Here is a 16,450-nt window from a genome sequence, read left to right as displayed (position 1 = left end):
TACAGGCTTTAAAGAATAATAGGAATGGCTTGAGGCCACATTTGACTAGACAGGCATATTTCTGATTTACCAAACTTATCGTGTAGAGGCTATTGTAAATATTGCATTATGTTTAAGCTAATAAAAAGTATGACTCCATTTCTTTGAAAGTATAGACATAATTATGCTCTGATTGTTTCCATCTGAAAGGTTCTTCTCTGGCCAATGGCAGCTTGAATCTACACAGCACTGTGAAAAGGAAACTAGATGGGGAAAAAGATTATGTCTTCGATAAGAGACTGAGATACAGCGTGCGTCAAAATGAAAGTAACTGCCGGTTCAGGGACATTGTAGTCCGGAAAGAAGATGGTTTCACACATATTTTGCTCTCGAGTCAGACTTCAGATAACAATGCACTGACCCCAGAGGTAAGCATGTAGCCCTAAAAGCCAAAGAAACCATGCTGATGTGTGGGTTATCGTGGAAACGCTGGACTTGAACTGTATTTTTTGTATTTTTATGCTAAGTGATTATCTTTAAAAAAGAAATTATGGAGTTCAGATATAATTAATTTTTCCATGGTTGGGATTTCTATCAAAAAGAATGCAATGGAAATTAATTCTGAATTGGCATGTCTGAAACTGAAAATTGGAAGGAAGGGAAGGAATGCCAGAGTCTGTACTTCCAGCATGGAGCTGTATGAAGCAGTTGTTCACATGCTGAAGTAATTGATATTTACCGTCCTTAGTAGAAATCTGGTCTCTTTCATTATATTAATTTAAACAGCGCTCCAGTTGTCGCATATGGAGGCATTTGAGGCTATATCCTGAAACAGTAACTGTAAAACTATACCTCGATCCCTAATTGCTTGTTTTCTGAATCACTTTATGAATCTTTAGTTATGAAATCTTTGCCAATTAAGGGTTCTAGTCTCAGCTGAATTGCATAAAGATGTTCAATATATACACGATACTAATGAATTCCCTTGTTCCAAAACATTATACACTTAGGGTCAGACTTGTAGCTTGTATTACTCGAGTACATACGTAGTCACAGGAAGGGCTGAGAAGCTGTGGACCCTAAATTTGACTCCACCTTCCCAAATGCACACACGCACATGGACATTAATGCATAGAATTACACTAAATAGTTAAAACTGTCGGTACATACCTTTATGGCTCCTAGTTTTTAATCTATTTAATATTTAAAGGACGGTCTCAGTAATTAACCCAGAACACCAAACACCTGCTTTTAATACTAGTCCCTAAAAACATGCTAGATGATTGCATCAAATCCATCATTCCATCCATGTATTAATTGCCACTAATTGACGCTGCAGGTAATTTAAATGAAGAGCTCAAGGGCCTGAAAAAAGGTAGGAAATCAAGGACTTAGCATGTTCAGGCTGAACAGACATATCTTTACACTGCTGGCTGTGCTGTTCCACATCAGCAGCATTCAAATGCACTGCCCAGTGAATTAATTCAAGCTCTTCAGCTCTGCCAAAGCAATCTGTTTCGTTCTTTGAAAACTTTCAATATGCCTGGAGCCCACCTCTGCCTAAGAATAAATGATGAGCACGTAATAGTCCTCTCCTTGCATCACCAGCATTGACTATTTCTAGAACCTTTATGGGAGCTCATTTGACAACTAGGAAATACATTTCAAAGAGCTGCTTTACTGACCAGAATCTGGATAGCCAGGAATTAATCAAGGTAATGAGCTCTCTGCACTTGTCTGTTTAAAACTCATCCAGGCTGAGAGCAATTGAAAGCTGTTAGCCTCTGAAGGCCGCTTGCTGGCAACCATGCAGCTACTTCTTTGGCCTCGCTCCAGGCTGCAGCCCTTGGGCACTCACACCACGAAATCCAGCACCTCCCATGGTGGTAAATTCAGCAAAAATTCAAGAAACTGAAAGGAGCGTGTTGAATGTGCTGTCCCTACAGTTTGTCACCCATGGCCATAGCTAAGACAAACTGATGGAGTAGTTCAGGGAAAGTCCCACAATTTTAGTTTTGGCCCCTTACAGCACCACTGAATAGAAAGGCACAAACCCCAAACTCCTACAAGATGTAAGAGAGCGTGTTTCGTTTTGCCAAAAGAAACGCTAACTTCAAGCTCGATTAAACATTCAGTAAATTATGTTTGCCAAATAGAAAATGATTAACTTGCAGAGAGTAGGTTTACTCAGTGTGGTCAAAATAGCGGTCTGGTTATCCTCAGCCATCCACGTTAGGAAAAAATGAATTAAAGAAAGGAAAAGGGGTGCATTGCCCACAATCATTATAAAATTAATCTCATAAAAAATCACTCTCACCCGTAAACACCCCTGCTCCCCTGCTTCCCTTTGGGTTTTACCTTAATCTTCAGATGGAATCCAATCGTTTTGTTCATCCACTGCCCTCTGCTATTTCTGCCACTTTAATTTCACTTTAATTAAAATAACTAAAAACTTTAGCATTACAGCACAGTGTTCTGCATGTCAAAGCTGACTCAAAACAAAACTTGGCCTCCTTATCTCTGACATGATACTGCACTTGTGGCCATGAAACTTACTTCTACAAGGAAAAAATAAATAAAAAATAAAAGGCTTAGAAAAGTCTACCTGAATCTTCATCCCACATTTTGGTAACCACATCACGCCTGTGGTTTAGCACAAAGTGTCGAGGCTCTTCCAGCAGCATTTGCACCGACCAAAGTTGGCTCAGCACCACTATAGTAATTGAGATTTTTCTACAAAATGTACAGGGACTAGAGAAATCCTTTCTTACATTTTACAAGACCTTATAAAACTTTGAAGCCAGTGTCATGAAATGGCACAGCTTGGTTTTTTGATTGTTTTGTTTTGGTTTGTTTTTGCAGTGGCTCAGGCTTGCCACTTTTAAAATTAATTTCTAAAGCAGACATGCAAAAAGATTTCATCATTACCGCCTCCATTAGGGCATTGTCTCTCACAGGCCTTTTGCTGCTTCTGAAGTTCATTCTCCAATTTTGCTGCTGCTGCTGTTTTATCTCAGCACATTGCAAGGATCCAAGTTCTGTTTCAATTAAATGGATCCTTCCACTGTTTTTACTGCATATTATTAATACAGATAGGAATTAATATTCCACTGAATTAAACACAAAACGTACCCCAAGCAGCTAAAGTGTGCACTGAAGACGAGTATTACTACCTCAAGTACAGTTCACCTACAAAAGAGGCAGGTTTCAAATTTCTAGCCATGAGCACCGAAGGGTTTTAAGTCCTACCAGGTGCATTTTGGAGCACTGCCTTGCCTTCACTTTTCCTTACTTACAACTTCTTCTGACTTTAAAAAATAAAAAAAAGGCGGAGGAGCAGATACTATTTTACTGTTTTCTGTATTTTTGCTCTCATACAAATTATTTCTTTGGCCACACTTGCCTGAAGCCAGCCTTGCAGATTCGTAACTCCTCTGTTTGTCAAACAGAAAGGGCTCAGAATCTGTTTGCACAAAGAGCCAGCGAGTAACAAGAAGTGCATTTGTGTAAAAAGGCACAATTGAGGAAGAGGCTCCAAGAACAACTGAATGGCTTTAAGATTTAGTTTTACTGTAATATTTACAGAATATTTACCTGTAAGGATATCAAAAATGAATCCTCAGAGATTCAGAGAAGTTAACCGTTTTATCTAGTATTTCTATTCATATAAACAAGAGACTTCTGTTGAAGACACTTTGTATAATTAAGGCAATAAATTCCCAGCTTCCTGATTTCCCCAGAATGTAAGCAATATTGAAAGCAAAGGGCACCAAGCACCTTTTAAAACTTCCTCTGTCCTGTGAAAGGCATTAAAATAAGCTTTTAGAAGTTTAATGAAACCTTTAAATATTTTATGTTTGTTTTGCAATACAAGGTGTCCTATTAAAGGACTAACCAACTTGTTTTCGTGATAGGATTAAAAAATAAGCAACTTTTGAGAAAGTGGTAATTTTATTATATATTTGGGTTTCAATAAATCAGTAAGTGAGGCATTAGGGTTGGTCTGAATTTATAAGCTGATAGATTTTCATAAGCTGAAGGACTAGGCCAAACCGTTTTGTATAAAGCTTCTTCAGAAATGTTAGTCAAACAAATGCAAATAAAAATACTGCCCCCACAAGTGATAATTGCCTAAAAGGACATTTAAAAAAAAAAAAAAAAAAAAAAAGAAAAGAAAAAGAAAAAGACTAATTTAAAAGAAAAAAAAAAAAGGCATGGAACTGGAGAATACTGCTGTGGAGCCCTGCACATAGTGGCATTAGATCTGGTCCATTACAGAAACAAAAAAATAAATAAATTGGACAAATGCCACAGTTACACCAAAATGAAGGAAGGTTTAAGTACCATGGAAGAGAGAAAAAGAGTTTAGAATCTGATAAAGAAATGGAACTGAAACACATAGCATCTCTATATATGTAAACTGAATTCCCTGCTGCATTAAATCGAAATTTATACTTCAACACAGACAGCAGGTTCTGAACCAAAATTATATTTAGAGTAGTGCAGTTTAATACACAGCTCTCTAACCCTTAACCCAAACCATCTCTTTTATCCTATTTTACTGTTAGTAGCTTTGCTGTAATCATATAAACATCTACAGGGAAATATCCATACCTGAATAATCAGGGCGAAAGCCACGGTGCCAAGGCATTCAGAAGCAACAGAGCACAGCAGGCTGGATGTAGATAGGCTGAGGGACAAGGCAATAAGGTAACCGGGTGAATTTGGGATGGCACAGCCAAGGAGTCATGTCACAGAACAAGGGAGTGACAACTGACTTCACTGGATTCAGTATATTCCAGTGTTTCTGAGCACCTTTTAATGATTGCATTAACACCAAACTTACAGATATTTCCAAGAACAAAACAAAAAAATCTTTTGGAGATTGAAAACACTGCTACATTATGTATTTCTGTTTTGTCGTGCTGTTTTCTTTTGGTAGGGAAGTAGTGGAAATAGATTTCCACTCCTGCTCAAAAATACTCTCCAGTATATTGTCAAAGCCTCCCCATTTTCAACCATATGCCAGAAATCAATTTGTACAAATGGCCCTTCACTATCCCTCTCTCCTAAACACTGAAAAAACAGTGACAGGAGAACATTGGTTCTTCCCAAAGGTAGTGTGATCTCTGCTCTAAATTCTGGTGTACCAACTTTAAGATGGCTTTAGCAATCCAAATCTCTAAGGGGTGAGATAAAAAGGAGACAGGGTTGTAGTGGTAGGGATGTGTTTGAAGGACAGCAGCAGTTACATCACAGAGGTGGCACATAAGCAAATGTCACTGCAGGAGGGGGAACAGGAGGGGAACTCAGTGAACAGAGTACCACTTCGTGGCAGAGCTCCTCAGAGTACGTAACAATGTTTGACTCTTACTCTGTGATATTATTTATACGCTTTCCCTATGAATGAGCAGCTTTTGGGGACAGGCAATCTGGCATTCACATGGAACTAGGAAAATCAAAAGACGCTTTATTACTTCTAACATCTACCACCTTCTAAAGTTTCTTTTTCAACTTTGGACAGAGATTTGTGTATTTTTTTCCTTGTGTTCCCCCTTTACAAAACGTGCAGCTTTGCCTATATTTTTTCCATCTGAAGTGAAGGCAGCCTCTGAGCTTCTTAGAAGAACCAACACTTGTAATATTCCTAATGCCATTTTTGTACCTGCACAAGAATTTCAAACGCACATCCACATTCTGCTGCTTTTAATTGCTTCACTTGCACCCACTGCCACGTACTCGGTAGTGCAGCAGCTCCAAAGTGCAGGTGTAAAAGTAAAGCACGTGTAAAAGTAAAGCACCTAGAAGTTCACCACCTGCTTTCTCACGTCCCAGCCTCAGCAGGCAGTAACAACGGGGTGTTTTTATGCAAACGTATGGAAAGCAGACAGCACTGCACTCCGTGGCTTGAACATACAAGTTCAAACTTGTTCGCAGAAGCCGCAACATTTCTCATAGAAGCCTACCTATTTAGAAGAGTAAAAATAAAACTTCTGTGTTTCTTAAATAAAGCACTTTGGAGATATAAAGAAATTTTTGGAAGCATTAAGTAGCGAACAGAAATAATCACAAGTTAAAAAATCTTGGTTTTCTCTCAGGGAAACCAAATTTGATGCCCCAACCACCTTGTGCTATCTTTTACTTAAATTTACCCTGAGAGCAAATGAGAAACAATTGGCTGAGCGGGGCCCTGGGCATAGGAGGTGCTTTGACACACGAGGATGTTCAGGCCCAGGCAGTGCCATGCTAGGTGAAATCAGGGCCCTACTGGGGTGAAGAGCAAAGCTCTGACGAAAAAGAGGGGAAGCTCAAATTGCTTAAATCGATTACAGCTTACAAACTGTGCTGACAAGCTACTTGCTGACAAGAAGTTCATGAAATAACATTTCCTTTTAAAAATCATTAGGAAAACAATTGTACTTGGATGAAAGGCTATTTTCTTACAATAGCAGCAGCTCAATCCCATACAGATTTTGATTAGTTTGATTTATGGTGCGATTAATACCTTGATCCAGTCCTAAATCAGAGTGTAAAAACATCTCTCTCTCTAGTGGCATTTTTGTTCTAACTTTTGTAGGCTGTAACAATATCACTGACCGCAGAAAAATGAATAATATATTTGTCATGATGATGTCTATAATGTCCTCTTGTGCTACCTCGCTCTGGTTCAAGCCATACAAACCAAAGCAGTTGAAGAACTGAAAAATGGGGTTTACAGATTTTATTTACAACCTGCTGAGGTTTAAAGACTATTATTGTGTTACAGTGATGTACACTGAATTTTGAATACAAAAGAGTGATATTTGAAATTATTAAATTGTAAGCAAATAGCATAAGCTAGCTAGAATTTCCCATAGAAAAAGCAAAGAACAGCCGAGCTCTAAAAACTCTTTGACTTAATAAGCATCTACAAAGCACTTCCAAAGACAAAATATTTTGCAAACTCTCAGTGTTTTCTATTAAAATTATATAAATATATATCATTGATGTAAGTATTAATAGTGCCCAAAATTTAAGTCTCTCAAAATCAATAAGGTTTGTAAAAGTAGGGAAATGATATTGCAACGGCATGCATGTCGAATTGTTTACTTTTCTTTATCCACAGATCATGAAGGAAGTTCGGAGAGCATTGTGCAATGCATCAGCTGATGACAGTAAACTCTTACTTCTCAGCGCAGTGGGAAGTGTATTCTGTAGTGGCCTAGATTACTCATATTTAATTGGCAGGTTATCCAATGACAGAAGAAAGGAAAGCACTAGGATTGCAGAAGCTATAAGGTGACCCAAGCTTACCTATGATCTCTAAATTATGAAATGCAGTGTGTGATTATAAAGATATTTATCAGGTCCAAAAATGTTGTATATTTAAGTGTTGATTGCCTTCTAATTATAGTCCTACAAATTTGTTTAGTAAGAACCTTGGACCTTTCCTTATTACAAAAGAAAGCACATTTATTCCAGTGCTAACTATCCACAGGGATTTATTTTATTCCACTTCTCTGTATTTAATACTTCAAATTAATCCTCCAAATTCAAATACAACTTTGTTGTTTTTCCAAATTCGCTATTGCTTCATTTTCTAAAGTGGTTCCTGAAAGGCAGATATTTTACTTGTTTTAATGTTCATCATTTTAATGAATTTCAGTACAAATGGGAATCCATGGTTTAGTCATATTCTGTTGCAACAGCAGTTTTCCACTGTATTTCAGAGCCTTATTAGAAGGGTCTCCACTCTTTCTTAAATTTAAATTACTTAATATATATGCAAATGTAGTTTTATTTTCATAACTAAAATGTGACTTTCCTTATATATATATATATCACGTTACCTTAATAGAAATGCAGGGTTTATGACATGCAGTCTACAAATCAATCTGCACAATACATCACCAAATCTTTCCATTACCCACAAGGTATCCTTTATTCATATTTGGCGGATCTTCCCATATAAATCAACATCACCACACTGAAGTCAGTGGTATTTCACCAGTCTGTACCAGCACAGGGTTTGGTCTCTTAATTTTTTAATTCCCACAAATACGATTCTTCTGAGAGCTTTAAAATTTTAAGCAGCAAATTCTAACAAATCTCTGAAGGAATACTAAAGAATTTGTCTTTCAATGGACACGTACTTTGGATGTATTTATAAAATATGAGAGTAGGTACAGTTGTTATGTGATGTGTTAACCACCAATTATCTTGGTTACAAGTAATGCAGATCAGTTTTGGTTCTCACTTTAATATTTCTGAAATTCTCAAAATATTTTGAAAGAATTAAAATGCACTTCTTAAACATAATAAATTATGACTTGTTTTTAACACTTTAGCTATGCTTGAATATCACTTAGTGATATTTAAAAAAAAAATCCTTTTGAAGGATATATCCTAACTGTTTGTTAAATATGAAGCATTTTTAAAAATGTAGAACCAAAAAAAAAAAAAAAAAAAAGGGAGGGAAGAAATTCAGTATTCTTGTTTGAAAACACAGGCACACTCACACTCCCTGAAAAGATATAAATTTAATACTATTTGTGTAAATATTGTGTAGAGAGGTATTGTTATATATGTACACAATTACCTACACACATTTAATATAGAGGTATACTTACCGATTCAACATTTAAATGACTCTAAGTCAGACTGCAAGACTGTTTTCCTGTCCTTGAGCTCACCAAATGCTCCTGAAGTGCTCCTACAACGTACCTCTCCTCGTCAAGAATGTTGGCTTCAGGCCCACTGGAAATAGATTTTTATTGTACTTCTGGAAACAATACACTACGTTTTCCATTCAGCACTGTCTGTGCTTTCTGTGAACAAAGGACTCAACTCATGGAAAATACACCATAATAAGAGTAGTAAAAATGTAGGCTTCCCTTTTTCAGTGGCTAGGATGTCCTCAAACACACCAACGCCTCTCTGCCTGCACTGCTCTACATCAAGTCAGAGTAGCATGCTTCTACAAACGTGAAATTAAAGTCTTCGTTACCATGTGTTTTCCCTTGCTAAACCACGGATCTTGTATACTGACTACAAGTCAAAACAAAATCTCATCTCACACGAACAATATATTCCTTTGGCCCCTGTCCTCATCCGCTGCCTTTGGGGCTTGAGGCTCACAGATGCGTGGTGCTGCCGCTTCTCTCCAGGCTGAGCTGCCACCACCCAGGCACGTGCCTGGCATTGCACTCCTGCAGCAGGGAAAAGGCAGACAGATGACTGCACAGCATCTACACATGCATGGCCTGCAGAGTCCTGCACTCAAGAGACTCACAGGAAGCATTCCCAGCACCAGCCTGCCTTGTCGCACCACCAGGCAGGCACCAGGACAGGATCTGATACGTAAAACTCTGGGTATGGTCAGAAGAAAGGATGGACAACCTTACTTGCTCAGCTTCTTTATAGCCTTGGACATGTTTATATGCCCTGACTGCAGCACTGCAACAACACAGAGGCATCCCGAAGTGTGTCTGATGGTCAGCTTTCCAGACCTCCTCTAGAGAAATCAAAACCTTCTGTACATGACACTTTCCTGTCTTCAGGCTTCAGGTTCTGCTGTCAAGCAACAATTACAGCTTTCAGTCCTTTTCAAAGACTTCCCTGAATTGAAACAAGGATCTTCTATCCCAGCAGCTACGCATGTGAACTTATGGGTTGGAGACACGGGAACGTGCCAAGTTCTGAGGGCAGAGAACTCGCTGAAACAAGTGATGTCCTAAGCAGGAAACACCGATAAGTGGCGTGCAGCTTCTGCAGACCACATGCATTTGTTCCCCTTGTAAGCTCCCGATATTTTAGCTTTCCACTCCATCCTATAGGTGGCATGTTCCATACCCGTCCGTTGTGCCATACTCTGTTCCTCATCCTCCCTTCATGACAGAGGCTCGGTGTCTTCCCAATGTTCTGCTCCACTTTCTCCCCATCTCCCGGCCTTCCTTGCTCACTCATATGAAGATTTCACATTTCCTTCATCCCTTCCCCTTCATTAATGTGTTCTGCTTTGTTCCTCCTGCCCATCATCTCCCCATTTCCTCTGCACACCACTAATCTCTCTTCCACAGTCGCTTCCAGGTCCCACTTATCCCCGTGCTTTGTTTTTCTCCACAAGTCTTCTTCTGCCTCCACATGGTCCTCACATCTGCTGCCATCACTTAGCCATATTGCTTGTTCTTTTTGCCTATCATTTGTTACATCCCTCTTTCCCATGCACAGTCCTCCAAGCAGAGTTGATGACATTACTACAGTTCTCAAAACCCCAGAATTAATCAGGTGCAGTGATCCACAGTTACTATCCAAGCCCATAAACAAGAAATAACAAGACAAGGGAACAGCATTGTTTCTGCAAACAAAAATGAACCACAGCTCTCCATAGCCCTGCCATCCTCTAGAGATTGTTTTGAACACCTAGATATGATGTTCCTTATTTCCCCCACTTTGTGTTTTCTCTGATCTTCTGTTTTATTCCCATGACTATTTTCTCAAAGTCAAAAACCAAGTCCTTACTAGATGGCCTGAAAAACAGACCTCAGTCATTGAACACTTAATGCTTAAGAGTCATCGGACTCTCTGTTTCCATTTAAAATATAGCCAAAGTCCTTGCACTTCAGTCCAATAAAATACTTACCTTTTTTTGCCAAATCAGCACCCTGACCTGCGAGGCACACCTCCTGCTCCCAGAAGCACGAGTCTCGGTCTTCATGACCTCAGGGAGAAATCTGCAGCTCATTGAAGGGCACCTTTGACAAAAAATCATGTTCTTTCCTCAAATCAGTCTGCAATGATGCACTCTGGATCTAATAAATACCCAAGGCTGGAACAGAATAACCTCTTTTGTTCTGAGCTTGATTTATATACGTCTCTTTTCTAAAATAACTGAGCATCTTGTTTGCCTTCATATACCTGCTGTGCACTGAGCTGCTGGAGCCCAGAATTTGCCCTCAGTTACACTGTTTTTTTTTCCTAATTGGTGTATAGGCTGTTCCACTCGACAGATGTCTTTCCACAGTTCCTGGTAGGTGACTTATTTAAAGTACATGGAATTTAATATGTTCCAATTCATTCATCCAGATGAATCAGATCACATTTACTTCCCTGTTATTTCCCATTGAACTCAAACCCAACTGAAAAGTTGTAGGTGGACAAGGGTATCTATTTCACTAAGCCTCTGCCTAAATCAGTTGCAATGAAGACCCAACAGATCTCTCATGAAATTCTTTCCTGCTCGAACATTTCTGTTTCTCTCTGAATCCCCTCTGGGGGTCTTGTTCTTTCAGCGGGTGTGCCATGAGCGTTCACCATCTCACCATCCACTGATGGGACTTGCAGTGACCTTTTAGGAAACAGAAATACTCAACGCTACACCTACGAGCTTCCTGTCCTTCATACGTTCATCAAGTTGGCCAAACCAGACCACCAGAGTCCATACGAGCCATTCTGGAACAAACGGAGAAGCACCATGTACAAATTCATGAGTTACTGGTCCAAAAGTAACACTGACCCTAACCACACCTTTCTGCCAAAGCACAGCAGTCAGTGCACTCCAGTTAGCCAGTTCATACACAACATATGCAAAAGTATTTAATAGGCCAGGTACTCCGAATGATTAAATAGCTAATTATGAGAGTCGTTTTGTGTGTGTGAAGTAAAAAATAGCTTGCAATTCTGACCTCATAAAAATGGGCCATGGCATTTATTGTCTTCATCTGCAGTTCTGATTTGTTTTCAGATTAAATACTTTTAAGCTCGGGAATTCATCTAAGTGTTACTTCTGTATTCAAGATCTTTCTTTTATTTTTTTCATTTTAGGGATTTTGTAAAAGCTTTTATTCAGTTTAAGAAGCCAATTGTGGTTGCTATCAACGGCCCTGCTCTTGGGTTAGGAGCTTCTATTTTGCCACTATGTGATATCGTTTGGGCAAGTGAGAAGGCATGGTTTCAGACACCATATGCAACAATCCGACTCACTCCAGCTGGCTGCTCATCTTACACATTCCCACAAATTCTGGGTGTTGCACTGGTAAGGTTTTCCACCTAAAACTGCTGAAGAACCTTTGTTAAATTCATGCTGTTCTTTCCCTCCTTAAAAATTAAAACAGAAAACAACTGTTTCTCTGAATTGTCATAGATGGAAATGTAATCCATGGGAAGTTCATTTAATGCCTACCAATTTCTTCTCACGAAATGATCTCTGAATTCAATAAATTGCACAGGCTGTATGCAAGAAAGACTGAACACAGTTTGAAAAGAAAAAATTGTCAAGATCTTGCTAGAAAAGGGAAGAAATGCATTAGCAGAATGATGCTGCAGAATACTTTGTGTTGCATTAGGACTGTGCAGTAACAGAGCTGGGTTCTGGTATCTGCTTCTCTAAAGTAGATCCCTTGTAATTCCAGTAAGGCTGCTTAGTTTTTGCCAGAATAACAAAGCAGCATTTGCCCCACGATATATTTCATGCTCTGTTCCATGACTCGGCGACAGTTACTCTCGTGAAGTCAGCAATATGGATTCATCGTGCATGCCAGCACTTTTCACTTACGTGAAACCCATGCTGTGCTCTGGCCACCTGCACAGTCCTTAAATAGCTACCAGAACTCCTTTTGAAGTATTTTGCAGTATGGAAAGATACAGCAAACCGTTTGTAAATTTAATCTTGAAAAATAGCAGGCAGGTGTAGAAAAAAAAAAAAAAAAAACAGCAAAAAAGCAATAATGGAAAATTAAGGGGAAAAAAAGGGAAATTTGACCCAAGATCTCAAGTAATCTTTTGGTTTCGCAGGCAAATGAAATGTTGTTCTGTGGGAGAAAGCTGACAGCGCAGGAAGCCTGCAGCAGAGGACTTGTGTCCCAGGTATTCTGGCCAACAACGTTTAGCCAAGAAGTGATGCTGCGCGTGAAGGAAATGGCGTCCTGCAGTGCAGTGGTAAGGACTCCAACTGCTTTGTGACTAAGTTACGCTTTGCAGAGGTAAGGTGTGCTCCCGAGGCTCATCACGGCAGAAAGGTCCTCGGCCATAACCATGTAAGAGACTAGTAACAGGAAATGGGATTGGGATTAGCAATCTCATGGAGTTTCCCATTTTTCAGGGGCAGGGAGGGTTTTCACTTCCCCATCTCCACATTTACTCAATGTGTGGAGCCGCCCTGCCACAGATTTTGAAAGGGAATTTCAGCATAGTTTCTTTCATGTAGCAAGTCTGAAGCAATGCACCTGTACAGGGAAATCTCTGCAGGGCCAGGAAGAAAACCTATTTGCCTTTCACACTGTCCTGGCCTGCTATGTTTCCGCTGACTGCCTTCTCCTGTGCACCTGCATAGTTCCTGACTCCGCACAGTGTCCTACATGAGCACCCGAAGGGAGGGATAGCGCCAGCTAACATCCACTGCAGCGGGACTCAGACACAGGGCATTTGCATGCACCATGGCCGCAGCATTATGACTGCCCTGTTGTGTATATAGAAGTTGAAAGAAAATCCTTTCCTATTTTTACTTTCTAAGGTTCTCCCCTCCAGGCAGCTACACTCCCATTCCAGGCACATCCTTGTTTTAAAAAATGCAGTGAAGAACGTGATACAGGCTGCAGTAAAGCTGCACTAACTGAAGTGCAAATTGCTACCCGTTCTTTTTATACTTCCTATGCCTGAAACTCTCTTGGCATCCCTTAGTTTCATTTAAAAGATCTGTTGTAAAAGAGAAGGTAGAGACACGGGAGATTTTTAATTAAATGAAGTGTAGATTAGATCTCACCGAAGACATTCAGAATGAAACTCTGGAAATGTAGCATAAGCTCATTTGATCACGCTGATATAACGTGCATGATGAGTTGGGAAAACCTCTGGGCCTTACTGAGAATTTTTCTTTCCTTCATGGCAATTGGCTGCCAAGGAAATCTCCTGAGACCTGTTGGAAAGAGCAGTGCTAGCTTGTGGACTAGGACAAGAGTTAAAACCCTCCAAGACCAGGTTTACTCCCTGAGATCCTCAAACCAGGCTGAAGTCACAAAAACAGTGCACATGAGGAGTTCATCCAAATTCACTCTGGATACCTGTTCACAAACAGAGAAAAAAATGTGCAGGCCCCACTCTTTACAGTCAATGCCATTTACTTGAGTTACAGAAACATTATTGTGGAATAGCAGTGTTGAAACCTAAACCAGATAGGAACTGGGCTTAACATGTAGGTGTCGACAAGGCTGCCTCTCCTTTACCATTAGGGCTGTATTAGTTTAAATTAAATCTTCTGTCCCCAAAATTCAGCAGTGTATGAATTATTATAGTTTTGTTTGGCTAGTTGGGATCCTTGTGAGATACATATTTGCGTTATATATTAGAAAAGAAATTTACAGCAGTAAAAGAAATTTACAGCAGGAAAGCCCTTTCCTCTTCATTTCTGTTCTGGTGCAGAAATGATACATGGAGAACAACTGTTAAAGGCAGATATCCACATTTGGCTTTCCATCCTCCATAGCCTTAAAGACTTTACTAATTACTCTACAGAAAACATTTTTGTTTCAACAGGAGGGAGTTCACCTCCTTCTAGAAATATTGCATAGCAAACCCAGATAAATCCAGGTCCTTCAGAGCCCCTCATTCCTTTAAAAATGTTGGCACTGATGCACACACCTCCATCAACCAGTGGGGTTATGGCTGTAAATCATTTCTGATTTCTGTGCCCCAGGGGGTTATTTAGATTGGAAAACAGTGTCTGTAGTATAAAATGCTGTTCACACCATTATCCATAGTAAGTTTATCAGATTTAGGATAAAATACTGAGCAATGTTTTGGCTTTAGGTATTAGAAGAGTCCAAGTGTCTCGTGCGGAGCTTCCTGAAATCCGGCCTTGAAGATGTGAACGAGAAAGAGTGTCAGATGCTAAAACAGCTGTGGAGTTCTTCCAAAGGACTGGATTCGTTATTCAGCTACTTGCAAGACAAAATTTACGAAGTCTGATGTCTTGGCCTAACTTCAACAGAAAATGCTCCAGTTGTGACCAGAGTCAAACATTACCTGTGTTGGAAAAGCAGAGGCAATGCATCATTGAGGAATTTGTGACAGTGTACCCTACTGCATATGGTTGTGTCGATTTCCTTGTGAGCTACACGGCTTCTTGTAGCTGGTTTGATTTCGTGTAACCGAGATGTAGGCAGGCTTGTTCAGTGCACATAATCTCTACAGAGGGCTGCATCTTTCACACGCTCATCCCAACAGAAGTATACATTCCATGTGCTGAGAAGCACCCCCGAGGCCCAATAAGGCCCACCATCGGTGAGGAGGTATTTTGTCTGTCCTTCTTAACTTGTTCTTGCTGTCGCGACACATCTGGGCTGATGCTGAGGGCTCAAGCTAGGAACTGGGTCAGAGTAATATTTTGTAGACCCAAACGCCACACTTTTGAAATGTTTTAATTATTTTTTTTTCTAAGTTCTAACAATGTAATGGAAAAATCTGGTAATTTATATGTATAATATGTAAAGTTAGGTTTACAAAAAACTACTAGGATTTTTTTTTCTTTGTTGAATTTATTTAACTTATTTATTTTGTGTTCATATTCAGCTGTTTATTGATCACGGATCTTACTTTCATACTTCCCTTGATTGAGTTAATGGTATCACACGAGAATGCAAACACATTTTTAGCAGCAAAATATGTAGAAAAAAGAAAGAGTATACAGAAAACACACAGCATGCTGCGGGCACTGCAAGAAACAGCCACGGGCGTGCTCCTCTATGTGTAAAATTGTACAAAAATCATGGAACTGATTCATCTGCCAAGGTTAAGAGAAAAAAAAAAAAAAAAAGTGGATTCTGAAATAGTGAGTCCCCCCTGAGTCTCTCTTCACTTTCTGCCTTCTCGAGGAGCACTGAAGGGCTTGCCAACAAGATGCTTCATTTACGTTTACTATATTCCTGTTAGCCGGATGTCAGTAACAGGGTGAGCGGTGCCGTCACTCGGCATCGCACTGTTCTTCAGGTTTAGGCATCCCTTTTTGGTCTGAAGTCTGAAAACCAATCCTTATGAGCCTTAGTCTAGTTGCCTGACTCCTCAGGTGTGAGACAATTCCTGCTCTGGAGGCCTTTGGGTGTGGGCCAGCAGTGTATATACACGGTGCTAGGTATCGAGCTGAGTGGAGGGAGAGGCACTGTTCGGCTTCTCCCAGCTCTCCACATCTGGCCACCCCACCACCTGGCTACAGCAACTTACGGCTATCCATACAAGCAGTCTGCAATGAACAACAAAAACCCAATCTGCTTTTTTAGAAAGTGATCCTGGGACTTCTCAGTGGCACTGACGGACTTGGGAACACTGGATCCCTCTCCTTTCTTCCTTGCCAGCAAGGCAATTCACAAAGAACTAACCCGAGCATGCTCCATGACTTCAGCTGCCATTTTAGCACGCCCAAATTAAAGCCTCTTGAAGCAGAAGCTTTGCACATTTTATTTTGCTTTGTAATTTCTGCACTTGCTCTCCATCCTTGAGCTCA

General features: G+C 40.0%; 1 protein-coding gene across 1 annotated transcript in view; it reads left to right on the top strand.

Annotated features, from left to right (window-relative positions):
* Positions 1-15,613, top strand: part of CDYL2 (chromodomain Y like 2) — a 55,078-nt gene extending 39,465 nt beyond the window's left edge. The window contains exons 3-7 of the mRNA XM_084533139.1: positions 190-407; positions 7,085-7,257; positions 11,782-11,992; positions 12,751-12,894; positions 14,761-15,613. Coding sequence (XP_084389265.1) covers positions 190-407; positions 7,085-7,257; positions 11,782-11,992; positions 12,751-12,894; positions 14,761-14,919 — 905 coding nt within the window. The 3' untranslated portion in view covers positions 14,920-15,613. The remainder of the gene's footprint in view (positions 1-189; positions 408-7,084; positions 7,258-11,781; positions 11,993-12,750; positions 12,895-14,760) is intronic.
* Positions 15,614-16,450: the final 837 nt, after the last annotated feature.

This window comes from Aythya ferina, assembly GCF_964211825.1.
Source record: "Aythya ferina genome assembly, chromosome: 12".
NCBI classification, from domain to species: domain Eukaryota; kingdom Metazoa; phylum Chordata; class Aves; order Anseriformes; family Anatidae; genus Aythya; species Aythya ferina.
Note: the sequence above shows the minus strand (reverse complement) of the source record. Positions and strands in the feature narration are given on the sequence as shown.